Source organism: Thermobia domestica, chromosome 13 (genome assembly GCF_964235325.1).
Source record: "Thermobia domestica chromosome 13, izTheDome1.hap1.1, whole genome shotgun sequence".
Classification (NCBI taxonomy): Eukaryota; Metazoa; Arthropoda; class Insecta; order Zygentoma; family Lepismatidae; genus Thermobia; species Thermobia domestica.
In genome coordinates, this window is record NC_137466.1 from 133,895,524 (window position 1) to 133,922,708 (window position 27,185).

General features: G+C 34.2%; 1 protein-coding gene across 1 annotated transcript in view; it reads left to right on the forward strand.

Annotated features, from left to right (window-relative positions):
- Nucleotides 1–590: 590 nt before the first annotated feature.
- The window catches only part of LOC145668528 (uncharacterized), a 75,259-nt gene continuing 48,664 nt past the window's right edge, over nt 591–27,185 (forward strand). Inside the window, exons 1-3 of the mRNA XM_081736507.1 lie at nt 591–870; nt 7,103–7,196; nt 19,455–19,570. Of these exons, the coding sequence (XP_081592633.1) occupies nt 710–870; nt 7,103–7,196; nt 19,455–19,570 (371 nt within the window). The 5' untranslated portion in view covers nt 591–709. The remainder of the gene's footprint in view (nt 871–7,102; nt 7,197–19,454; nt 19,571–27,185) is intronic.

Here is a 27,185-nt window from a genome sequence, read left to right on the forward strand (position 1 = left end):
ATTAAATTCCAAATGCCTGCAGAAAGTTATGAAAGATATGCTAATATTATAGCTATTCATACGCATGTCTGAACTATATCAGTACACAGTTTCGCTTTCATTTCTTTCACAGTGTCAGTCACTTGCTTGGGACTGCCACCTATCAAGAAGTATATAAAACATGATTCAATACCTTTATGATCGTGTAAAAATTGTTTGAAGATCATTCGAAACTCTTGTTCAAGTGTCTTGAACAATACTCCTTTGAAGGTGTAAATTTGAGGTATTGAATGGTCTTGTTCAAGCTTTCTTTTATCGTCTAAAGTAGCATTACATGTCTTTCCGTGAAAAGTATTGAATTTTACCCGTAAATTTGGCAAAATGCAGTGCCAAAACTTGACCAGAACTGGACATAAAACTAGAAATTTAATTTCGTTTGCATTATTTTCTGTCTTTCTTTCCTTTTAAAAGTCATACCTAAACTTTCAAACGTCCAATCTCTTTTTATTATTAAACATCCAATTTAGTGATTTTAGTATGCTTTATTTTGCATGACTTGTTTCACATTAACTGGCAACGATAATTTGGGTAATTTTTTGTTGTGATCATATCATGTGGTCTGGGGTGATGGCTGATGTGGTTTGCAGCTGATTGAGTTAATGTTTTGTTAAGACTTAGCTAGTGATTACAAAATTGACACATTTAGAAATCATTAAAATTTGTTGCAGTGATGAATAATTTATTGTATATTTTGTTCATCATTAAAATTTACTGTATTTCTATTTCTGTTACTGGAGACATAAAGCTGTGTACGAATAGTGACCCATGTAGTTGCATATTGGAAAGTAATTTAGAAATCAACTTGAGAAAAGTAGTGGGAAAAAGTAAGAGGTACGTTTGACATTTTTCACTTGACACATATATGGGTTTCCATGTGCAACTGAAATCTATTTAAAGGGTTAAATTCTGTCTAGTCCCGCAGCGAACATCATGGTAAACCTTATACAACCTAATCTAACGTAAAACTAACATGTGTTTTTAAACTGGTTGGATTAACAGAATTTATGTTAATTTAAGTGTACTCGTGTGTAATATATAATTATTGGCATTAGTGCCGTATCACCGAACCAATTTGAAAACTGAGTACTATATTCGGTTATATTTTGTTGGATTACATTAAGTTACATTGCGTTTGGGGCATAAAAACTACAGTGCAAAAACACAAACCAACCTGTGCTAGGTAGCCACTAAAAAGCACGAATGCTATTTAACCGAGTCAGAGCGTGGCAAAGCTGGCGGGCCTGCGCGGTAGCGCGTCCAAAGGATGCAGGTGCGTCAGTGACGTTGGGTGTACGCGTAAGCGAGGGTAGTGAAAGCATGTGGGTTTTGGCAATCATAAAATTTTCAATAGCACTTGTCATGGTTTCATACTTGCAGCATTTCACTTGATAACATACAATACAATGGTCAAATGAACGCAAATAAATCAAATCAAATCAGCTTTTGTACGCTGAGCAGAAATACATTCCCGTTGAGTTAGAAGTCACTTACCTTCAAAACTGAGGCTTGTAAACTTTTCCAATTTCAAGAACAACATCGTGTACAACATTTTCCTGGTTATTATTATTATTATTATTATTTAAGTTAAATAAATTATCCGCTAAATACCCTCGAACATGATTTGTCACAGCCTTTCGCCTCCACATACAGTGCGGCATACATCAAAAACAATAACTTTCTTCACTTTTACTATTTCACTTACCTGATTTTTCACTCATTCCTCTTCACAAACTTAAATAAATTCTCCAATTGACTCGGTAAATTTCCTAAAATTAGTCCGGCTATACGGGACTTAACCCTAATTATTTGAACTAAAGCAAAGCCACATGTAACGATTTCTTTCTTCTTCTTCTTTTTTTTTTTTTTTTTTTTTTTAGTTAGGGATTTACATATAGATTTGTTCCAGTTGGGCATAGCAAAAACAGCTATTAACATTTGAGATTTTGGGTGCAGATTAAGAATGAATGTAACAATAGAAAATCTCTGTCTTTTGGATAAAATCTACTCTTGGTGCTTTAAATATATATATATATAGGCCTATATAAAATAAAGATTGCAGTTCTAGGTGCTGGTTTCGTGCAAATATACAGCAGTGACATTTACTATTTTGCAGTTTTCCCACTCTCCTCCCAGTTATATCATCTCCAGCATTTCCTAGAATATAGGCCTGTTTTGTGTTTTTACGTAAATCAGGGTTTTGAAAAAACAAGAGTTTCTTCAAAAAAGTCCAGCCCAGTGGAAATCGAATTTTATTGGGCAAAATTGGGTTTTATTCAATGTTGTATGTACAATTATAATAATACTTAAGCATTAATGATTTATTGAACATATATGGTATGGAAGTTTGGAATTCCCTTGTCGCATAAAGGGAATCCGTGCCGTGAAGACCCATCCACGTTTCATGGACATATTTTGCATTCGCATTCGCTTAGGTTCAAGGAAGTAGTAGACAATTTTGTATAGTAACAAAAGAATATATATTTCTATATAATTTAGGATAAGAATAAAATTCCCTATTACACGCAGGATTCAAGAACCAGTCGTCCTGCCTGAAGTTTCTTTAACTTCTCTAAGAATATGCCAGGCAAATACTATTATCTCATTCAGGAGTCAGAAATGAATAACCCTATTGGCACAAATGCTGTGTCACGCACGCACATATCATCAACTATCCCCTAGGTCTATATGCTTCTTCACAGTGATTTTTGTTTATGTCCAGAGGGTATGACGTTATAACAAAAGGGTTAATTTTCAAAGTTGGTCGTCTGTTTCTAGCAAAATTTTGAAAATCTACCGGGAAGAAATGGATAATTTGCTCATTTCTGTGCTTGATACTTTATAAGGAGAGCGACAGTTGTTTATATATATATATAAGCGATTCTAAACATGGAACTATATTTTGCAAGCGGAGGAAACTACTTGGCGCAAAGTTACCACATGGTTGGATTGTGGGAAAGTAAGGAGTATTTGTATTGTGAACATGGCAGCAGGTATACAGACATCCTGCCCTGATGTTAGTTAACAGTAATACAGTTTGTGAAACAATGTGGCGATAATCAGAAAAATCTTTCGAAAGTATGTAAAAGTCATGGATTCATGAATCGAACATTAAATTACAAAAAGTGTAGTAAGCAAATAACTGTGAAGAAAGTCCAGAAAATGACCAACCTGGCTAATAGCCCACCTTCACTCGCCATCACTCGCTTGGCATTACTATATGAATTGAGTATTGAGCTTTGATAAAGTGAAGTAAAACTTGATGATTTTTAAATTTTCGTAGCTTTTATTACGCTTTTGGTCTAAAATAGGTGGACGACCAACTTCGGAATAAATGCCTAACAAAATATAATTTTCCCTCTTTGCGTTCGTCGATATAAGATCATAACGCCCCATCAGTTTGGGCTTGAAATGAAACTACATGTTTTGGGATAGCGTAGAAATATTTATATCTTTGCTTAGCAACAGCGGAAAAGAAAGAAAGTTTATCAGTATTGTTTGTTGGTGCTTTAGGTTCACAGTTCATGAGTATATATTAAGAAATGAATATTATAGGATTTTCCCCTTTTTCTCTTCCCTCCTTACATCCAGGAAACTTTATATGATCTAGTTTTAAGGCAAAAAAGGGAAGTGAGTGTTGTCGTTAGCTGCTATTTATGTGGATTTATTGCATTTTCATTAGCGAATGGCAATTGGGTGGTGTAATTTAAGTATAATGCGTGAGATATATATATATATATATATTAGAGGAATGAGAGTGTCGTTAGTGGGGTCGATTCTGCGATAGCATCTCATTTGTATTGTGAAACAGGATTGAGAAATATTTTTACCCACGTAACTAGGGTCAGTGATGGTAACTATGCGACACTTCCTATAAAGGGTAATTATGAGACACCCCTCACTGATCTTCAACCCTGTAGGATAAATACAAATTAACAGCACAAGCATTTAGTAGCATCTTTCACAATGTTCTGTCTACATTTTAAGTTTCAGTTTACAAAAGTTTGGATGTACCATTTTTTTTTTAACAAACTCATTCAAAAGATCTGTTTTGAAATCCTATCATTAACTTTTATATCTACTCGTGCAGTAATATCACTAGAGCAACCCAAAAGCATAAAAAGCATAATGGCAATTTAGACATATGGTTGGTATCGTGAACATGGTTGTGGTTGTCTAAGTGCCCCGAAGAAACTCATTTTAAAAGCATAATTTAAAATATATAGCATAATTCTTGGAAAATTCTAAACTAAACTAAATTTTTACACTATATTAATATTTTTTAAAATTTTTACAATGCAAAATCATTGAGAATATAACAATTCAACAATAAAAAGCTTATTTTTATTTCTGTAAATTTTTCGGTGTAATCCTTTGATGTGAAGAAAAGAAAAAAGAAAAGAAGAAAACTTTCCGCCAACAATGAATAGTACACAAGAACTACACACTATATTGTTATGTGTACCTCTTGAACTTGAGCACTTTCTGTACTTTTTGTACACCTTTCTGTATATATGCACTTCTAAGGTGCACACAAGTGATAGAAAAAACTGATTCCAGCAAAGCATATCTCTTTACAGTGCATTAAGTAGAAAGTTCATTAAATATGAAAGAAATTGCTTCATAAAATATTAATAAATAGATCAAGATATTTAGATTATTTAATGTATAGTAAATATTATACATTATACACGATTAATGTAAAAAAATGATTGAAATTAACAATAAAGCATAATTTGCAAAAATAAAGCATAATTAAACGAAAAATAAAGCATAATGTGGGTTGCTCTAACTATCACTAATGTGAAACCAATGAGTATTGGTGGAAGCCTGGTAGGTCAGCAGTTAATAGGTTAAGTTGAATTTGTCCCTTGGGTTTTTGTTTCAGAGTTACTTTTTTTTTTTTTTTCATCTCATTTTGCGAATATAGAGGGTAATTATGAGACGCATGCTGGAATCTGTCTCTGTATTCTAGTATGTTAAGTTTCAAATAAGCTGTACTCTGTAGTATACTATACTTCACTTACCTTTATGCGATTTCAGCTGCAACATCATTGATTTCTCAAATCTTCCATAAGAATAATCTCATCAATGTACACACACCATCACCATCAATGTTAAGAAGAACCTCTTCAGAAGGGAACTTTAACACTATCTTGGACAGTTTGTTTCCACGTTATTCCGAATATATATATATATATATATATATATATATATATATATATATATATATATATATGTGTGTGTGTGTGTGTGTGTCTGTCTGTCTGTCTGTCTTGGTTTTGCATGTAAGACCATAATAGTCTTGGGCTTGTTTTTCTCACCATTATTGGATACGATTTTGGATTACTCAGTTTCGTCCATAAAAAACCAGTTTCCTCCAAAACGAATGACATAATAAAACCCGAGAAAATCCACATGAGTCCGGGTGAAACCTGGTCAACTTACGATACATCATCACAAAATCGCTTATTTCTTCAGATCTTGTAACATGTAATTTTATCACGCAACGCACCATTCGTCATATGTTAAATGTATACAAAATTAGTAAATTATAAATGTATCATGTATTTAATGAGAAGCTCCTTCATGGATATGTTGATAGCTTGCTCGACTTCAGTTCCCGGCGGGAGCGCATGTGATCCGAATTCCACGTTAATCTATACATTCATGTTTCATAATGCCTTGTTGCTGAAAGGGATACTAAACTCAAATCAAATTCAGTTTTGACAGTTGGTGTATTCACTTAGGTGAAAATATTCATCATCACTTAATCGAAGAGGCCTAGAGTCAAAAATGTATTTGAAAATGGCCGGTTGTTTAAATGTACGCATGGAGACACTTCGAACGAATCCTTGGCGTTCAGAGTAAGCAAGAGATTGTAGCTCCCTTGTTCCCTGAATTTGTCCTCCAGTGATTTGTATCTGTGAGGATGTTCAAAGTTGAAGGTGAATGCAGATAACTCTTGTACCCTGGCTAAACTGCAATAGAACTTACCCACTATCCAGAGTATCACCCGTGAAGAGCTACAGGCGGTGTTAGCCAATATATCTGCGACGTGCGCAGAAGTGTCTTGACCACTTTCAGCATACGTGAGTGTGTGTAAGTAGATGTGTCACGTATCATAAATGATTTATGTATGTTATATATGGTGTATAACTGCCTTATATATTTTATCTCTTGTTTTAATTTTACTGTCTTGTTTTGTAATCGTGTGTTATGTTTAGGTGTTAGATTATGGCTTTTTAACGTTAAATTTCAGTTTATTAATAGGTTTTCTTTAAAATTGCAAACATAAATTTGTTCTACAGACGAGTGAATTGCATGTCTCAATCATGAATTTTACTTCTAATTTTCCAAATTCTCATGGTCGTTAGCTTTATCACTCGACATAGATCGTACGCAAGAAAGTATTATTCAGCCCTGTACGACTATATTTTGAAGAGTCAAATAAACACAACAAATTTTGAATGTCATGTAAAACTTAGCTCACTAAAAGCATCCAGATTGCAAATCTTACCAATAACGTTTCAGCAAAGAGTTGTAGTCATCTTCAGCACGCAGACTTTCAGAAAATTTAAGGTTGCTAGATAACCTACATCATAACTTATACCTTTACTATATAAAAAATCTCATGCTTCTAGAAATAGTGTTTCAGAGAAATTCTCCGAGTGGAGTAAATTTGAAACCTTTATTGTTTTAAATTTATATTCTCTGATAAATGGCAAGACGTAAGATTTTGGAACGTAATAGTTATTACGTGCCTGGAGATCTCCTGTATTCTGTAAATCAGGTGATTAAATAGTTAATGAAATATTGATTTGAATAAAGTTTTAGTGTAGTTTAGTATTTGATGTACATCGTATCAAATCATTGAATAGTGTAAGGTATGTGTGTGAGAGAAAATTAGAATAAAATCTGCGTTTTATGTTCGTAGAACTCGAGGAGCCTCGAAGGTGAAAAAAAAAAAAAAAAAAAAAAAAAAAGTTTTAGGAGATTCCAAAAATATTTTGTCAAAAGCTTAAAATTACAAATGTTTTATCTGCTGCCTGTTTTTTCTTTCTAGCTTGAGCGCAACTGGTAATGGTAATTTGACTTATTATTTTAATCCCTGTGAGGTTGTATCGTCTCCACAGGCATGTTCGAAGAGTAATTGCTCTGTAAGTTAATTTTCCTCTACACGTTTCATTCTTAACTAATATATGAATAAAGAAAGATGTAGCTTGTTTTACTTATTGAGAATGAGCATCACTGTTATTGAGTCTGTTGTGATTATACGTTGTCCGTATATCTATCTATCTATCTATCTGTATATATATATATATATATATATATATATATATATATATATATATATATATATATATATAATGATACTCAAGATGTCATCAAACATTTATTGTTTTAAATTTTATATTCGTATTAGTATTATATTAGTATTAGAACTTCTAATTTTTTAAATATTTTTTTAAGTAAAATTATATTTTGTAGATATTCCACATCGTTGAGAGTACATTATTAAATTAACTAACTGCATAAATAATTTAGATATTTAATTAATTCCAGAAAAATTGAGAACAATCCTATTTTAGTTATTCAGGATTTACATGAAATCTGTAAAAATTGATTGTAAGCTATGATTAGTTTTTGAGCGGATGGTTGTTCTCTTGACCACAGGGGTGGACTGGCTCCATGAAAATACCGATGGCACAGATGTTAGCAGAACGCCATACCATGTGGTCGGTATCATGTAAATTTATAGATATTTGTTGATAGCAGAAACACCGGATTTTGAAAGTGAATGTGGGTGCTGTAATTCACAATTCGCAAGCCGGGGGTCTTTCCCGGTAAAATTTTGAACATTGACACCGCCTCCCCCACCCCCACGATTATATGCAGGCGGTGATGATGACAATAATGTTGTGTGGAAGAAAGTGGGAGCAAATGGAACAATCCCAAGAAAACCAACTCATATTCATCACAAAACCTACTTCGTATGAGTTTGATTGACCCGCCTGAAAATATAAATGAAGTTTTCTTTGTTATTATTGTTCGTGCAGTTTTTTTTCGCAGAGGAAAATACTCTTGAATGAGATTATGGCGGCGTAACTAAGGAGATTCTATGGTTCTCATCCCCTATGTTAGTTTTTTTTTTTTTTTTTTTTTTTTTTTTCACTCTGTTCTGAACGCTAACCTTGAGATTGATCAATACCGATGCCGAAAGAAAGCAAATGAAGTTAATTAAATAGAATAAAATTGACACGCACATTTCTGTATGATGATAATGGATACGAAAAGAGAAATTTATATTTTTCTTTCCTTTTTTTATGCATGGGTGAAGAGCAAACCCACAGAAATTATGGGGATGCTCGAGCACCAAAGCACCCTGAAGTTGGCGCCCGTGATTCATACAGACATCTCATATTATGTCTATAATCACATATGATTCTAACTGTAACACATGACATAATATTGAAATAACGATTCTTTAAACAAAGAGTCTAAATGATTATTTTCCTTTAACAAATATAAACATTAATATCATGACTAAAGCCTTATATTAAAAAAAAAAAGCATTGAATAATTTCATTTTATTGTATTTTCAGGTTTAACTTATTACAGAATTTGTAGAAGTCTTCCGAATTTTGTGCTTCTCTAGCACATTGTTGTCGGTTTTGACCAAAATGTCTGTTTCTGAATTCATCAAAAATAGAGGTTCCAGATGTTCGTCACTAAGTCGTGAATAAAGTCTGGTTTTTGTGTATTTAAGCTTCGAAAAATATCTCGATACTTAATTAAAGGCAGTGTAATTAGTTATCATTGAACTTTGAGTAGTTTTGTGTAAAGTCTTCTGTACAAATTATATTTCAGAATTACATTGAAGGCAAACTTGAAACGCAAATCACACTTTACTTACATTTTATAGGTTTCTTTCTTTTTTTTTTTTTTTTCTTGAGAAGTTGGGAATGATTCTATGAATCTTCTGTTAGTTCTACAGCGTGATTCAAAATAATGTGAACGATTACAACTCCTTATAACTTTTTTATTAATCATCCAAATAGCTTCAAATCTTACAGTTAAATGCTAAAACTCTCTAAGTTTTGTGATTAAAAAAATATGAAAATAGTACATCCCAAATGTTCTATGTGGCCCCCCTTTGTTACCCTACATACATCTATTCGGTATTCCAATTCCGCCCAGACCCGTTTCAACATGTTTGCATCAACAGTTTGCACTGCAGCAGTGATGCTCTCTTTCAGTTCATTCACATCTTGGGGTAGAGGGGTTTGTAGACAATGTCTTTTAGATGTCCCCACAGAAAAAAAAATCGCTAAGTCAGGTTAAGTCCGGTGATCTTGGTGGCCAACGTAGAAGCTGATGATCATTTTTACTTGACCGCCCAATCCAGTGGTGTGGCAGTCTGTTGTTGAGGAAATTTCTGACATTGTGAGCTCCATTCAATTGATAGATGAAGTTTGCACTGTCATGTTCGAGCTGTGGCATAAGCCACGTAGTAAGCATTTGTAGAATGTTTGTCCAGTCACAGTTCCTTCGTCAAAGAAGTACGGACCATAAACTTTTGAAGATGAAATTGCACAAACCACATTCGTCTTCGGTGAATCACGCACAATTTCACAGATTTGGTGAGGCTTCTCAGTTCCCCAAATGCGAACATTTTGTTTATTCACTCTTCCTGTTACCTGGAACGTAGCCTCATCACTGAAACAAAGTTTGCCCAAAAAATCATCATCAACACTGCACAACTCTTGAAATGACTCACAAAAAGTCTTGTGACACGTGTGATCATTAGGTGTTAAGTGTTGTAACGACTGCACTCGATACGGATACATCTTTAAATGTTTACGCACTACACGCCAAACAGTTGTTTGAGGCATTTGAAGCTCTTTGCTAACTCTCCTTGTTGACTTTTGAGGGCTGCGTTGAAAACTGGTTCGAACCCTTTCGACATCTGCCTCAGAAGTGGACGGCCTACCGGGCGATTTTTCTTTACAAATCCATCCCGTTCTGTTGAATTTGTCATACCACTTACGTATGGAGTTCTTTGATGGTGGATCTTTATGAAATTTTGTGCGGAACTCGCGTTGAATACTAACAACAGATCGACGAACGTGAAACTGTAAAACACAAAATACTCTCTCTGCACCACAGGCAGCCATCTTGGAACTAATCACTCTGCCACCTAGCGGATAAATTTTAAACTAGTACGCTTGTTGTAAACAAAACTTGAGGATAATATTGAAAGTATTTCCATAGAGATTTCATTGTTGATAGAGTATTATCACTTATAGAACGTTTCCTTATCGTTCACATCATTTTGAATCACGCTGTATTTCCGAATCTGAAGAAAAAGAAGCTTCATTTGTATAATCGTCAAGAAGACATTCTTAAACCTCCTAATCTTTTTCGTAAGACTTAGAAAATTAGTATCAGGAAAGTAATGACGTCCGTTTTCTGGGACGCATAAGGTGTTGTCCTCATTAACTTCCTGCCCAAAAGACAGACCGTTACTCAAACTAGTTGCAGCTCTTCGACAACAGACTTACTTGAAGCGCTCTGACAGACTGAAATGCGGTGTTCTCTTTCTTCATCACAACGCACCGTGCCACATCACTCGCCAGACACTCCAGCAACTGCTGAATTTATCTAACATCCCGCTTATTTATTCGACTTAACACCCTCCAATTGTCGTCTGTTTTCTGCTGTGAAGACATATCTGAACAGCAAGCATTTCTGCACAAAGGAGGTTCCTACAGATTTTGTAGATGATTGGTTACGCACACAGGAAGATTTGTTTTGCAGTGGGTTAGAGAAACTGCAGCATCGCTGGAAAAATTATATTCAAGTAAAACACACAAAATTTTAGCTCGCCATTATATCCCCTTCTCTGTCAGGCCAGCAACGTTCCAGCTGCCCTCGCAATAATTAGTTACCTAATTCGTAACAAAAACCATAAAGACAATTCATAATATAAAATAATTTTATTTACGTTAAAATGGAAACGTTATCACTTTTTATATTGGGTATATTATTGAAATAATTTCAATTTTTAAATTATCAAAATAGAAATTATCGATTACTGTTCAAAATACAGAAATGAATTATAGAGAGAGTAATCAAGACAGTAGTAAGAATGAATTTAAAATATTATTATTATTTGTATGATTTGGTAAACAAGGAATACAGTTTCGTAAATAAGTCGTTTGCGCCAAGTTATATTTCGTATGCCCCCTCAAGGATTTTTTTTTCTTAGGTGGACAATTGATTTCGTAATTTCAACATTAGATGAAAATTAATTATGTCATACTAAAGTGGAGTAATCAGTTATTAATAAAAACCTAAATTAAATTTATTGTTAAATTACAGTTTTACTTGGAAAAATAATCCAAGTTTGTGAGAGTCAGATTGTTTGATAGAAACTCTCGTAAATATGCTGATAACAGGGTGTCTATCGGTCACGAATGTCACGAAATCAGAAAACGGTCATAAAAGTCACGAGATTTAGCTTTTGGGTCACGATTTTTTTTTAACTGTACAGATGTAAGTACAGATTGAAATATTTTGTTCTATAAAACGTCAAAGTTCACTACCAAAAATGTCCATCGTCGGCTTTAGACGCTACCAAATCGCAAGCAAAGTTCGTTTCTATCGTATGGATGAAAATTCGGCCTAGTATGGATGGATGAAAATTCGGCCTAGTTCGCACTCAAATTCGCTCTTGAAAATATTAGGAAATTTTGAGTTGGTAAAGAAAAAGTCACGAAATTTCATTTTGGAATTTTAGTAGACACCCTGGATAACAATGAATGACAATACCAATAACCTTATCATGGTAACAATATGTCTATGTGTGATTACTCCTGAAAATACTGTTGGCTGTTACATGAGAAAATAAAGTGGTTAGGAGTTCCTGACATGCCGGCTTAACCGGAACGGTTCTGTATTTACATTGTTCTCCATGAATTTGTTGGAACCTAGTTGCTCCTGTTTCCCTCCAAAACATAAGTTATCATCATTCGTGCGATAAATATTTAAATAAAAGATACGGGCCACAACACTAAACTTTCTCGCTCTAATTCTGTAAACTAAATCATGTTGTGCTGCAGTTATTAATTAAGCATTTTCGTGTGACATACGAACAAAGTGTTTTCGGGAAACTTTACCCAAAGAAAACTAATCTCCAAAAGTGAAAACTATCCCTTGTAGATTTTTCATAAGTAACGACTTAAACCATATGTTATTGTTACTAATGAAATGATTGTTTATAAAATAACAGCAAAATAGCACTAGTGGTATTTTACATAGTTAAAAAAAAAAAAAAAAAAAAAACTCAACCCAAGAGTAAACTATCTCTTCTTGATATTCTCTTGGAAGTGATTTGTGCAACACCATAGGAATAATAGTGAAATACTTGTTTATGAAATATGGCTAAAATCGCCTGAGTCGTTTTTGAGAAAGTAACCTGAAAAGAAACTCATCTCTTGTAATTTTTTTCGTAAGGAGTAATTTACACAACATTATGGAGTTATGGCATATTTATTTATGAAATATGAACAAAGTCACCTGAGTCGTTTGTGAGCAAACCGTCCGAGAAAAAAAAAAAATCGTCTTAGACTTTTCAGGAAAGTGAGTTATGCTGTATTCTCAAGTTACGTATATTCCATGTATATTTGACATTTTTTTTCTTCGAGGTTCTCTAAATGATGGCTAACTCCGTTGTCACCATTATTTCAACACCCAGTTTGGTTTGTCATTAGCGTGACAGATGTCTTATACATAAAAAAAGTCAATTTCAATAATAGCCATCTTGCTTTTAAAGGAAAATATAGTAGGTTGAATCATATACCGGTAAGGAAATACGGAATAGAAAATGACGAACAAAATTATTACAATATATGTATATATATCGTCTTGCTGCTTATTGTTTATACTACAGAAGACGACAATCATACTACATGCCTAAATTAAATATAGTATTGAAAACAATTTACAACATTAATCCATGTACTGTATAAATAATACCAACAGACAGAAACCTATCTTAAAATCCTCATCACTGACTTCGATGGATATCAAGGTGCTAGTTTAGTTTGATGTTCGATTACAGAAGACAACTGCGGCGCCCCGGTGATATAGTGTCACTTCCGGTTAGCAACCTTACGTGCGCCCTAAAGAGTTATATCAACATATGTTCACAACATATGTACATTATTTCGTGTATTATTTTATTAATTGAATTGCATATTTTTGTGTATTATTACAGAACAATAATGTATCAGGGAAATTTATTTTTCTTATTGTCGTTGCTAATTAGGTTTTTTGAGGGCTCATCAGGCATTTGCCTGATTGCTCGGCAGGTCAGTTCACCCCTGACTTGGCCGCGTCGTCGAAGTTGTTGTGAAACAGGTATCTTAAATTTGGTTACATTTTTCATAAATTCTTTTCTCCCTACAGATTATATTTCGAAATGCTTACTTTTACACCATTTGTCAAATCTCTTGAAGAAATCTAAAAAACACGTGAAAATAACGTGAATATTAGAATTTTACAGCCTAAAAATTCACATAATTCAGTATACGTTATATCTACAGCCATGTTGGAGTTAGGTTGTGTCTAAGTAGTCGATCCCAGGTCTGTACCTGTGCAGCGTTTAGTTATTTTGTGCAGGTCTACAGTGAGATAGCTGATGACAATTTAGTGGAAGAAAAGTTTGTAGCTGATTTTTAGTTTTATCGAACATTACATTGCTATTTATCAATAGTAATATTATTAATGAAATCCTACTTTGTTTAGACTGAAGGAAGGATTTTCTGTTTTGAGTGAAATGACTCACACACATTTCTTTCAATTTGGGGATGACGTATTGTGTAGGATATTCGTCTGTTTAGTATTATGTTTGAACATACGTTGGTGCTTGGACAAATGTAGTACTGCCGAGGACATCTTTAGTATCCTATATGTTCTTTGATTCTCGTCCTTATGCTACTTTTTAACATGTGTATATAGATACATTTATATTCACATTTAGCCTTGTAAACTCCTGAAAAAATCAAACTGTCTACAAAATAATTGTTGATACCGGTGAGCAATTTCTTATCGCTCAAGGCTAATTTATAACTAACTTTTTAACCCATATTTTTGGCACCTGCAAAATAGGCAAGGCCGTAAAGGAAAGGAAATCCACTTGTCCGAAGTACATTCCGAATTTTTGTTTTTGGTTATGAATTTTGCGAGGTTGTTACTTCGGTTTTTCCAAGATTTTTCACATCGTAGTTGAAACTCCATCTAGTTATTGAAATTTACTGGTGACATTAACGTGTACGCTCTTAAAAGGAGGTTGATCTATACATTGTATTTTATCCTTTTCGAATGTGCCAGCATTTTATAACCACTAGCTCTCGGTTTTCTATGTGTCATTTTGCATCTGTAGAACAGTATACACACAAAGTTAATTATGCATTTCATGTGACACCGTAAATGTGATTTTTGAGTAAATATTGTTAATACACAAAGAGTGAAAAAGTGGGTGACTGGAAGGGGACTCGAACTCGGGATCTTTGGCGTACCGTACCGATCCGTTAACCACTAAGCTCCCCAGTCCGCTCCCAAAATATCCATACACTCTCTTACCCGTGAAGTTGGTGTTCTGTCACCCATTCGCACCTACAGATGATCAGGTGTGTTAAAAATCGGTTGTTTCCCCCTTTCATTAATATATGATAACACAATCGTCAGAGGTGTTCTACATATGAACACTACTGGATTGACCAAACACAACAGGAGATTGTGATACAGCTCATGTGGTCTGAGTGAAAGAAGACCGACTTCATTGGTGAGAGAGTGTATGGCTGTTCTGGGAGCGGACTGGGTAGCGTAGTGGTTAACGTATTGCCATGTTACGCCGAAGATCCCGGGTTCGAGTCATCCACTTCTTCACTCTTTGTGTATAATTGAATTCGCACCTAACTAGAATTTGGTGTGTTGAAAATGGCTGTTTCCTGCTTTCATTAATATAATAGTGCTGTTGAGTTCGTTAGGAACGTCTATAACTGTTCATTTGATTCATAAATATAAATACAATCGTCTTCGCGGCGATAGTGTTTCACGAATTTAAACTCTTTCTGCAAAATAATGAATCCTTACAGTGTTCACGAGAAAGTCATAACAGAGGGCTCCTCAAAACTAACGGTTCTTGTTGCTTGTAAATTTTGTCTTCAAAGGTTAAAAAAAGTTTGCAGTCATGATTCTAAGATTTTAGTAATGACCTTGTCTCTTAAATCGGTGAATTTTAGCCATTGCTGAGTCTTAAATAATGGAATTGAACATACTTACAACATCTATAGAGGCTAATTTTAAATTGCTGACGTTTACCAAAACTTGAAGTTTTGTTTCTAACATCTGACTATTATCAGTTGTATATTTAAATCATCTTGTATAATATATTTAGTTGTAAAATATGTTTAGTTAATATATTTAGCTAACAAGTTAACAATCAAATTAATAAATAATTCCCAGAAACTGTAGGTCTTAATGGAATGTCACTATTTTGTACCGCGGGGAAGCCATAGATTACCGATACAAATGGAACCGCTTTACATATGCATACTTTTAAGCAGTGATGTAAATTTTCCGATTCATAAAAACATACTCCACTTATCCCTACATGGTTGTTTAGGGCCTAAAATGTATTTGTTACAAATATTGTCTGGAAAAAGCTTCATGAACTGAAAATCTAATGATTCTTCATTTGTGCAAAAATGTTTCAAAAACTTCAGTGTATTCTTCCCTCAGAATTCACCTTTGATCTCACAAAATCATATTTCTTTAATTTAATACGCGTAAAACGATGTTTCCTCATAACTTGAAACATAATAAAATCAAAGCGTTTCTTCTTATTTTCTGTTACAAAAACTATCTTCATAAGGAAGTGGAACTTTTATGTTTTATGTGGTTGTTACGTTACATAGGCAGGGGTATATGTGAAGAAATAGTTGAATTTTCTGTTTTCGAAATAATTGATAAATTCACAAAGGTTTCTTTTTCGCTTTCTTGTTACATTTTAAACAATGGTACGATATATTTGTACTCGACGAATTCCATTTATGTTCCCTGCATTTTAGAAACACACACACACACACACACCTACAAAGAGAAACACTGTGTAAGTTTTTATTTGTCAGCTCAAAATATTAGAAAATTTTCGGTTCCCAAAAGTTAATTGGAAAATTATTATTTATTTTTGTCTAACTTACCTTTACAGGAGTTCAATTTTATAGCTCAGTGTGCAGTTAAATATAGTGGAAAATTTTCCACCTAACATCACTATACATAATATTGAAAATTGTCCGGGTTATGAAAAGTTTTTCCACTTGTTTCTTCATCGTAATGAAAATTTTCGATCCATGAAAATTCCTTTCACTTGTTTCTACAGAGAAATAACACTTTCCGATTCATAAAAAGATGTTTTACTTTTTGGTTTAAAATGATGAAAATTTTCTGACCCAAAAAGTTTTTCAATTTTTCCATACACGACAGAAACTTTTTCGATTCATGAAAAATTTTCCTTTGCTTCTACATAGCACTGGAAATTTTCTGAGCCATGAAAATTTTTAGATTCTTTAAACAATCTTTCACTTTGTAACATTTCTATACATGAATTCTATTGATTTTATGGTTAATAAGGAATTGTTACTTGATCACTGATATTTGTTTAGAACGGAAAATTTTCCGGGAAAATATAGGGGAAATTTTTCCACCTTACATCACTACTCTTAAGTCAGTTTTTCGTCGATCAACCATGATCTTTCCAATAAATTGTTAACTTCCCTTATAATTTCTTGTAAAAGGTCACTGTCAGCCTCAATATGATCCAAATATTTAATTTTATTAATAATTCATCCCTGCAATGTTTGTTTAGCCGTAAAATTGATTAGTTAATACTCTAAAATTCTATGTGCGATACAGAAATAAAGGAAACAAAATATAATTATTTGATATAATGATAAAAATGTAGTAGCGCGGAAAGAAGTAACCCCTCAGAATTTAGTTCATATTAATGAATTTTAAGTTTAGCAGTAAAGTCCCCTATGTCAAAGTTTGCAAATGGTGCATTTTGTAACAATTACAACGAAAAATAATACTTACGACTGCGCCCTATGTACTTAGCAGTAAAGTCTCCTATATCGAAGTTTGCAAATGATGCATTTTGTAACAATTACAACGAAAAATAATACGATTACGCCGTATGTACTTAGCAGTAAAGTCTCCTATGTCAAAGTTTGCAAATGATGCATTTTGTAACAATTACAACGAAAAATAATACGACTGCGCCCTATGTACTTAGCAGTAAAGTCTCCTATGTCAAAGTTTGCAAATGATGCATTTTGTAACAATTACAACGAAAAATAATACTTACGACTGCGACCTATGTACTTAGCAGTAAAGTCTCCTATATCGAAGTTTGCAAATGATGCATTTTGTAACAATTACAACGAAAAATAATACGACTGCACCCTATGTACTTAACACTAAAGTCTCCTATGTCAAAGTTTGCAAATGGTGCATTTTGTAACAATTACAACGAAAAATAATACTTACGACTGCGCCCTATGTACTTAGCAGTAAAGTCTCCTATATCGAAGTTTGCAAATGATGCATTTTGTAACAATTACAACGAAAAATAATACTTACGACTGCGCCCTATGTACTTAACACTAAAGTCTCCTATGTCAAAGTTTGCAAATGATGCATTTTGTAACAATTACAACGAAAAATAATACGACTGCGCCCTTTGTACTTTTAAGTGAACTACAGATTTTGTATTACCTAATACCTTTTTCAAATCCAAATATAAAAATTGCAAAATAATTTGTCTTGTGTCCTTTTACATCTGCTTAAATATAGTACGCTATTTAATATTTTATTTGAACGAATTTGCTATATATCTACATTGAAACTGGCATTTTCTGAAGAGCCCTTATTTTTGGTGATTATACACAAAACTCTTCCAGTTTATTTACACAAAAACATTTAACAATATATACCTACTCTATGGATACCAATTGGGTGCCATATTAAAATCTTTTACAGATTCAAATGTTAGGGTTGCCGAATCATGTGTTTCCGTAATACGTTATACGTAATTTTGTATTTTTGAAGGCGCGGTGGCTCAGTGGTAGAGTGTTCACCCCCGGTGTTTTGGGTCCTTGGTTCGATCTCAGCTCGCGCCGTGTGGACTTTGTGATGGACAAAGACCGCGCTCGTGGGTTTTCTCGGGGTTCTCCCGTTTCCTCCCACATTCTTCATTCCATCGTTTCACTCATTTCTCATCATCACCGTTTCCTTTAGCATAACCGACATAAAAGTGGGACGTTAAACTTAAAGATTTCATTTCATTTTTGTAATTTTTGATTTTGTTGTTGTGAAATTGTTATGTACATTTCGGTGAAAAGAATAAATAAAAACATGTTGATTATTGTAGACTTATATAATAAATTTCTTTTAGTAATTAAAGAGTCTTACGTAATATTACAACCTTGATTGTATGTTATAAAACGTTTAAATTCTTAGATAGCTAAATCACTCTTTAGCATATGTAATGTGTTCCCAATTTCTCATAGTGGATACCTTTTAGAGATAAAATTATACAACTTGTCTACTCGAAATAGTGTTACTAGAGTGAAATATTCTGCAAAATACCATTATATTATTATGTTAATTGATGACAGTTTGTAGTAGCTGTATCATAATTCTACTTAAAGACGTAATAGGATGCAAATTAATAATTAAAAATTAAAATTTGTAGTCACTTAAGCACCTGAAAGCACCTTGTCGACATGTTAGGGAAATTAATGCAGATAAGAAATATTTTTCAAATGATTTGGTGTGACATTTGCACCGGTATTCAGGTGAAGTAAAGTAAATATGTCAAGTTGATTACACGCAAACGTTTAATTAACAGGCATCCTCTTAAATTGCATTGAAAATGGTAGTAAAAATGTATACCATTTTTTAAATAACACCAATATTGATTAGCACTGTGTCTGTTTGTTCGTGTATTTTTGGTAAAACGGTAGAAGAGGGTGGAATAATTTTCGGCCAGAAATATTTATGACAGTGATTCAAAGAACATCAAAAGTATCTCGACAGTGATGGAATAGATCAAAATGTGTAGTTCTGCATAGTGTGTAGTTTCATACAAACAACTGATGATCAAGATGACAGTGGATCTTTGAAACATTGCGTCGGATGACCGTTACTGTTTGGGTGTTTAAATAACTATAACTTTTAATTTTTAATTATTTCATGATTCATTTCGTGTACTTCTGTGGCAGTTGCTAAGGCCTACTTTTAGTTTTCCTAAAGTGAGTATAAAACAATTTCTTTCTTTCTTTTTGTAGCTGTGTCTGTTTAACTCAACATCAGGGGAATGCAGGAACATGGGATCACTAAATGAAAGTACATTTATGACTGAAGATAAACGAAATATATTTCTACAATACAAACATAATACTAGGTAAGTATATGTAGAATCGAAATGGCTGTATTTTTTTCTCATTGATGTTTTTTGTAATATAATTTTCCAACTAAAAAAATATTTGAAAAACTTACCATTCCGAGGCACAGTAAATACATAAAGCTAGTATTCAATATAATTGTCAAATATGCAGGTTTATACAAAAGGCACTTAAAAAGTTTTGCGCAATGGGTCATGAGCACTAGGACCATGAAATTTTTTGTGCATGTACTTGTGTTCTGTATCTACATACGTATGTTACTCTATGTAACTTTCATGCGCTGTGGCACATTTAGACCTAATAGTAGCACTAGGACCATGAAATTTTTTGTGCATGTACTTGTGTTCTGTATCTACATACGTATGTTACTCTATGTAACTTTCATGCGCTGTGGCACATTTAGTCCACCGTTCTTTCCATGCCGTAAATGCACTTTGGTAAGACTCTGGACGCTGGTTATTACACCATTGTTTCGCAGAAGCATTAAGTTCTTGGTCACTGGCAAATTGTCTACTATGAAGATGGGCTTTCAGGTGACCAAACAAAGAAATCCGACGGAGCCAAGTTCTGACTGTAGGGAAGTTAAAGGACTACTTGGCATCCCATACTTCTGATTTTCTGCTGCGTATAATTCGCAGAGTGGGGCCTCTCATTACCTTGGTTCAGTTTTATAATTTTATTATGAAGTTCCGGTCTCTTCGTCTTTAGAGCACGTCGCAGCTTTGCCAGTGACAAACATTATAACCCACAAATAACTCAATCGCTTCAACAAGATGTTGTGTCATTACACATATGTCATTCCTGAGCGATATGTTCTTGGTTAACGTCGTTCACTGGAGTTGATGATTTGCTGGAGCGTGGTTGACCCAGCAAACTAAAATCACCACTGTGAATCCTGTGTACACATCGTTGAATATTGCTACGTTGGCGAGTGCGGCTGTCTGCTTCCTTCTCCATTGTGATTAGGGTTGCCAACTCTGGTAAATAAAAAGCCGGCACTCCCACAAAATTCCTTATGATACAGGTCTAAATGTGAAGTATCTTTGTTCGGATCCTTGCATGGGAAGAAAATGTACTATCGTGAACAAAAGTGCATTAGCACTTGTATTCTGCATATCCTTAGTAAATTTACTAATAAGCTTAACAAATACATTGTGCTATAAATGAGAAACTGAAATCGGCATTAATCATTTTATTGTGTTTGCCAGTAACTGCCACTTCTTCAAAATTATCGAAACAGATAAACAGATGAAACTAACCTTTATGAAAATTTTGTATTTGTAAAGTGAAATGTATTCTTTAAACTTATACTTCAACTACTGGAAATCGCTTTAAGAAGTCCTTTTTCACTCTCAGTAAATGTATAAAATTCCTTACAAGTAAATGTTAAATTTTTCCTTATACAGTCTCTGTCATCTCTTTAAAATTATCTAAACTGATGAACAAACTATATTAATCGTTGATAGATGGTGAAAGGTGACAGTTTTGGATTTACAGAATGAATGTTACTGTTTAAATGTATACTTCGAACTAGACACAAATTTAAAAACAAATAAACAAACAAACAAAAAAAAATCATAAAGGAGCTGGTAAGAAGTTTGTACCGGTCACCGGCTTTAATCAAAATAACAGCAATATTTCCGGCCAGGCCGGTGAAAAACCGGCCAGTTGCCAACCCTAATTGTAATCGATCTGTAAATAGAGGAAGGAAATTTGTTATGCAATTTCAATATAGAGGACACAAGTACATGCATAACAATTTTCATGGTCCTAGTGCTAATCGTATAAAAGTTATGCCCCATTATGCAAAACTTTTTGAGCGCTCTTTGTAGGTATACAGCGTTGGCCCGGAATTGGGCGTACCCCTAATTGGTGTTTCCTAAGGTTTTTAGGTTTTACCCACATTTGTTTGGTAACATTGCTTGGCATTGTCTGGCAACATTGCCATTCATGTCAGGGGCGTCATTTAGGGGGACAGGGGGGCAATTGCCCCTCCCCCTGAGTTTCACACACGCGCACATACTATATATATATAACAGAGATAAAATCTGTTGGAGAAATAATATAATGGTCAACTTGGAATTCAAGAAATGTCTTGAGATTTGAGACAATTATGGACCACATTATGTATCAGTCTCCGCAATATTTGCGTATCGCAACACAAAGAAATTGGAAAACAATCATAACTGCTATGACTATTACCGCAACTAAAACGCTAATTTTGAGTTGTGTTTGCAACTAAAACTGCAAGGGAATAAGGGGGCTATATCATCTGCACCTTGTTTTCATATTGAAAATAGTTTTATATGACAATGTTGCTCACATGTAATTTCTTTTCTGTACAGTTAGTTAAGTAATCTAGGAAGGTAAGACATCTCATTGCGAGGTGGTCTCGGTAAAATGTCTTATCTAAACGCAACATATAAAATGTAGAGACCTACAGTATTACAATTTCTATACTGATTACCGCAAACCAAAATGAAAATTTTGAGGAGTCCGATATGGGAATATGGGCCAAAGTGAGAAATTGAGTTGCAAACTCTTTATGAAAAAGAAGTGAGTTACGATTTTGGCAACACTGAACACTATTGTTTTAATTTGTTGTGTGTATGTCATGTCAATTGAATGTCAGAAGCTCGTGAACTGGATTAGATTTATAAAAATAACTAAACTCTTAACATTGAGATTTTGAAAGTGAAAAGGATCCAGAGTAACATCACGTCATTTCTAGTCAAAAAAAATCGAAAATCGAAGAGTCAGATAGTATTGCTGATGTATCCGTGAAATCAAGAGCATCTTCTGGAGCAGATCGGAGTACAGGTAAGGACTTTTCCTTTCATTTTCTAATAATTGCCATATTTACGTTTATAATGGATGTGTCCAACCTTTATCCTAATATATATATATATATATATATATATATATAAAGGTACTATCCTATTTTAATAGGGTTGTCGTATTTTGAAGATGAAAAAAAGATGCATTTTTGCCTATAATTTCAAGAACAAAATCCTTTAATACCAAATAGACTTCAGACGGGTTAACTTCCACACATGACGGCCTCAAAATACAAAATTTACAGAAAAATGAACAGAATCAGACACAATGGAAGCATAAGAATAAGAGAAAAAAGTGAAGGATGGCATTTAGAATCTCACCAACTCGTTCAATGGCTCCAGAACCGAGTACTTTGTTTTTGTCTAAATTGTGATAAAAGTAAAAAACCAACGAGTCCTGCAGGTTTCTAACCCCATTCGCTCGCTCAACTATATTTTGTGAAGTAAATAATACTGGAGATCTTATATGTGTAAGAGTGGGGGAGGAACCAAAAGATACCCGGAGTGAATGATCATCATTAAAGGCTCTAACCCGCCTTCACTTGCTGGTGATACTGTATAAATTAAATGTTATTAACTTAACCTAATCGAATGTGAATAAAATATTGCAAAAGATCGATCAAAAAACCAGGCCCCCCGAAAACTAAACAATAGCCAAGACTTGACATGTCTTTGTATATACATTATTAAACTGATAGTTTTGTGTCGTTTTCTTTTCTTTCAGAAGAAACAGCTGCAGAGACGTCCGAACCTGCAAGAGTAATTCTCTCACTAAGCACTGGACCTTTGGAATCTCCCGTTCAACCGGTAAAAATTTCCCTCAAACCAAGGGTAGAAGATTCTCTAGTCGTTATTATGTTGTTCATGAGTGGATCGAGTATTACGAATCCGAGGACGCTGTGTATTGCCTTTCATGCCGTCATTTCTGTTCAAAAGCCACAGTTCGACAAGGAGAAACATTAGGAAATCGCACATTTATAGACAAGGGATTCAGGAAATGGAAGGATGCTTCGGCACTTTTCCAGCAACATGAAAACAGCGAAAAACACAAAAATTCAATGGCCGCATGGTCAGAGCTAAAGAGCCAAAGTTCAACGCAGAGGTCAATATCGTCATTAATAGATAGTGAACGAACTTCTGAAGTTGAAGAAAATCGAAGACATATGAAAACACTTCTCAGAGTAGTTTCCTAGGTCGCCAAGGTATAGGATTCAGAGGACACGCTGAATCAGAGGACTCTGTGAATAAAGGCAATTTTCTAGAAATGCTAGAAACCCTATGTGAAGAAGACCCTAAACTTAAGGGAAAAATGAGCCGCCGATATGGTCATTACATCTCTCCAGAATATCAGAATGATGTGATATCTGTATTTTCCTCACGAATTGTAAAAAATATCGTTGCAAGAATCAAGGAAGCTGGTTTCTATTCAATTATTGCTGACGAAACTAAAGGCTGAACAATTAGCAATTTTGGTTAGATACTGTGATTGTAATGATTGGACGGTAAAAGAGAGAGCAATTGGTTTAGTCCACCTAAAAGATTGTAGTGCAGGAAACATTACAAACAATCTTTTATCTCTTCTTGCAGAACAAGGATTGGACGTTAAAAATTGTGTTGGACAGTGTTATGATGGTGCCAGTGTCATGAGTGGTTGTGCAAATAGTGTCCAGATTAGAGTGAAAGAGCGAGCACCTCATGCGCTATAGGTTCATTGCCATGCTCATCGCCTAAATCTAGTTTTAGTGCATTCTTTGGGTGTTGTTCAGGAAGCTAAAGATTTCTTTCTACGATTCAAGCGCTCTACAGCTTCATATCGAATAGTGCTCCACGATATGAGTTACTTTTAGAAGCCCAAAGAGAACTGAAGATACTATCCATTTTAAGTCTAGAGAGGTTAGTCCCTACACGATGGTTTTCCTGGTATAATGCAGTGAGGAAGATATTAAAGATATTTCAAGCGATTTTAGTTGTACTTGAGAATACAAAAGACAGAGCTGAAGCTGTTGGCATTCGAGCTCAAATGGGACAACAATGGATATTTCTTTTATTCGCAATGGAGCTGATGTTGGGAATAACATACTCGCTTTCGAAGCAGCTTCAATCGCAGGATTTAGATTTGATGGCAGCTGGAGGCCTGGTGAAAAGCACCAAAGAAGAGTTGCTCAAAATTAGAAGCAATGAGAAATATGAAGAATTAGTGCATAAAGCCAAGTTATTGCCCAACGCCAGCAACATCGAATGGACTGTGACTGAAAGGCAAAGGACTGTTTCTTCACATCTATCAGATAGTGTAGTCCTCACATCGTTGGGACAAAGTAAAAGAAATACAAAATCCGTCTATTTTAATGAGTTAGATACAGTTAATAATGAGTTCGACCGGAGATTCTCAGAACATCAAGATATTATGGAAGCAATACATGCATTCCGCAAAGGAGATGCCGCTTTCCTCGACAGAAAAATATTGAATCCTTTAATTAGAAAGTATCAGACTTTCCTTGATATTAATCTATTAGAGAAACAGCTGCCTTTGGCAAGAAACTTCCTTAATCACACAGACAATTCAACTTCTATTGAACATTTGCAGAATCTGCAGAAACTTCCAGTGGCATATTCAGAAGTTATTGCTCTGTTAAAAATTTTCCTTGCATTGTCAATTTCCACTGCCTCAAATGAACGATTCTTTTCTCTACTAAAAAGGGTGAAAAACTATCTCCGATCATCAACTTCCGATGACCGACTCTCCCCCCTAATGATCTTAGCTGTAGAGCGGGAAGAGATTAAGAAAATCTGTCGTGACGAACTTGTTGACGACTTCCTTAAAATGAAGCAAAGACGCTACCCATTGTTACATTGAAAGTTCTTATTTCATGTTAAACGAAAGTGTTTAAATTGCAATCAAGTGATTGTAAATTATTATACTTTACTGTAGTTAAAAGGTAGTAAATAATGGAGATAATTGTATAAAATTATGTATCTATAGTTTTACAGCTTTGCAGTTCATACAATAGAACACAGGTTCCTAGAATTGATAAATATGCTTTTTGTCATGTGTTTTTGTATTATTTTTCTTATTTTCAATTATATTGCATTGCATAAATATTTTTTTATTTCATTGTTTCATAATTAAAACAATTTATTATATATTAGAGATGGGTAAAGATTACATATGGAAAAACGTGGTTGGAACTTAAAAGAGATGGATATTAATTAATCTGTTTATTCTTTAAATGAATGAAGATATTACAAAAAATGATCAGTGTATCAATAATGTATGACGACTACTGAAGTATTTAGTAAATTTAGGCATATACTTCTGTGCTTTTCCATTTGTGCTTCAAGATATGAACCATTGGTGAACCATACTTTAATGAATATATAACTAACACATGGATATAGCTTTAAGATGATTTGAAAATGTACTGCACTAAAAGATCAGAGTACAGATGAAAGTTTTTTTTTTTTCATTTTTCAAGAAATATTAAAAAAAAGAGGAAGCTTACAATCATATGAATGGTGCAAGTGTTTTCTTTAAATATTTATTGTATCTAAACATTAGGTTAGATAATGCCTACAGTACATATAAAAGCTATAGGCACAAACGATCTAACCATTGTCGAAATTTTCCTCTGCTGCAAAAGTCTGAATCGTGTCGCTGAATTCTTTTCCTTGGAATAGAAGTTATAATTCTCTGAGCTCGTTTTTTGCTCCCTGAAATGTAGTGGCATTGTCACTTGTGATGGTCGAGCACTTTCCTCTTCTGGATGTGAATCGACGAAGAGTCGCTATAAAAGCCTCTGATGTGAGATCAGTAACTAATTCCAAATGAATGGCTCTTGTAGACAAACACGTGAAAACTGCGACGTAGCATTTTCTTGTGTTCTTGCTTCTTGAAGAACCCAATTTGTAGAAAGGTCCAGCATAGTCAACGCCAATATGAGTAAATATCTTACTTGGACACACTCTTGTGGATGGTAATTGTTCCATTAATTGTTGTGCTACTGATACCTTAAAACGGTAGCATGTGTTGCAATTATGTATTACATGCTTTATAGTTTGTCGGATGTTAGGTATCCAATATCTTTCTCGAATTGAAGACATAAGCAATTGAGAAGCGGCGTGCATTAATCTTCTATGCTCGTGTTCAATTAAAAGACGAGTGAAATGGCTGATGCTTATTATGAATTTAAGATCACTATTCTCACTATTATGAGTTTCTAATCTACCGCTTACTCGAACAATATTTTCCTTATCTAAGAAAGAATGCAATGTTCGCATCGAACTCTGCTTAGAAACTTGCTTCTCACGTTGGAGATCCTTAATATCTTGTGAAAAGTATGATTGCTGTGTCATCCTAACACAGGTCTGTGTAGCGTCTTGAATATCAGACGCTAAGAGTGATCCACAATGTTTGTTTTGGGGATTTCTTGCGTTGTCAATAAATCTTTTACATAATGCTATGACTCTTAACAGTCGAGTGAGTTTTGAAAATCTTAAGAGAATTTCTTCAGTTTTAACTTGAGAGAGTAATACATTAGTAAATGATTTTTGACATTTTTCTGGAATATTTTCAAAATCCTGAGTGTCGTCTGGCAACGAACCAGGCCAGTGAGTAGCTTCTTGCTGCAACCAAACTGGTCCATGCCCCCAAAGTTGATTCTGCTGAATGACTTTAGAGTCATTTCCTCTTGAAATGAGATCTGCGGGATTCTCTTGCGATAGAACATGTTTCCAATCGCTTGTATGTGTTAGTTCCTGAATCTGTGATACACGGTTTGCT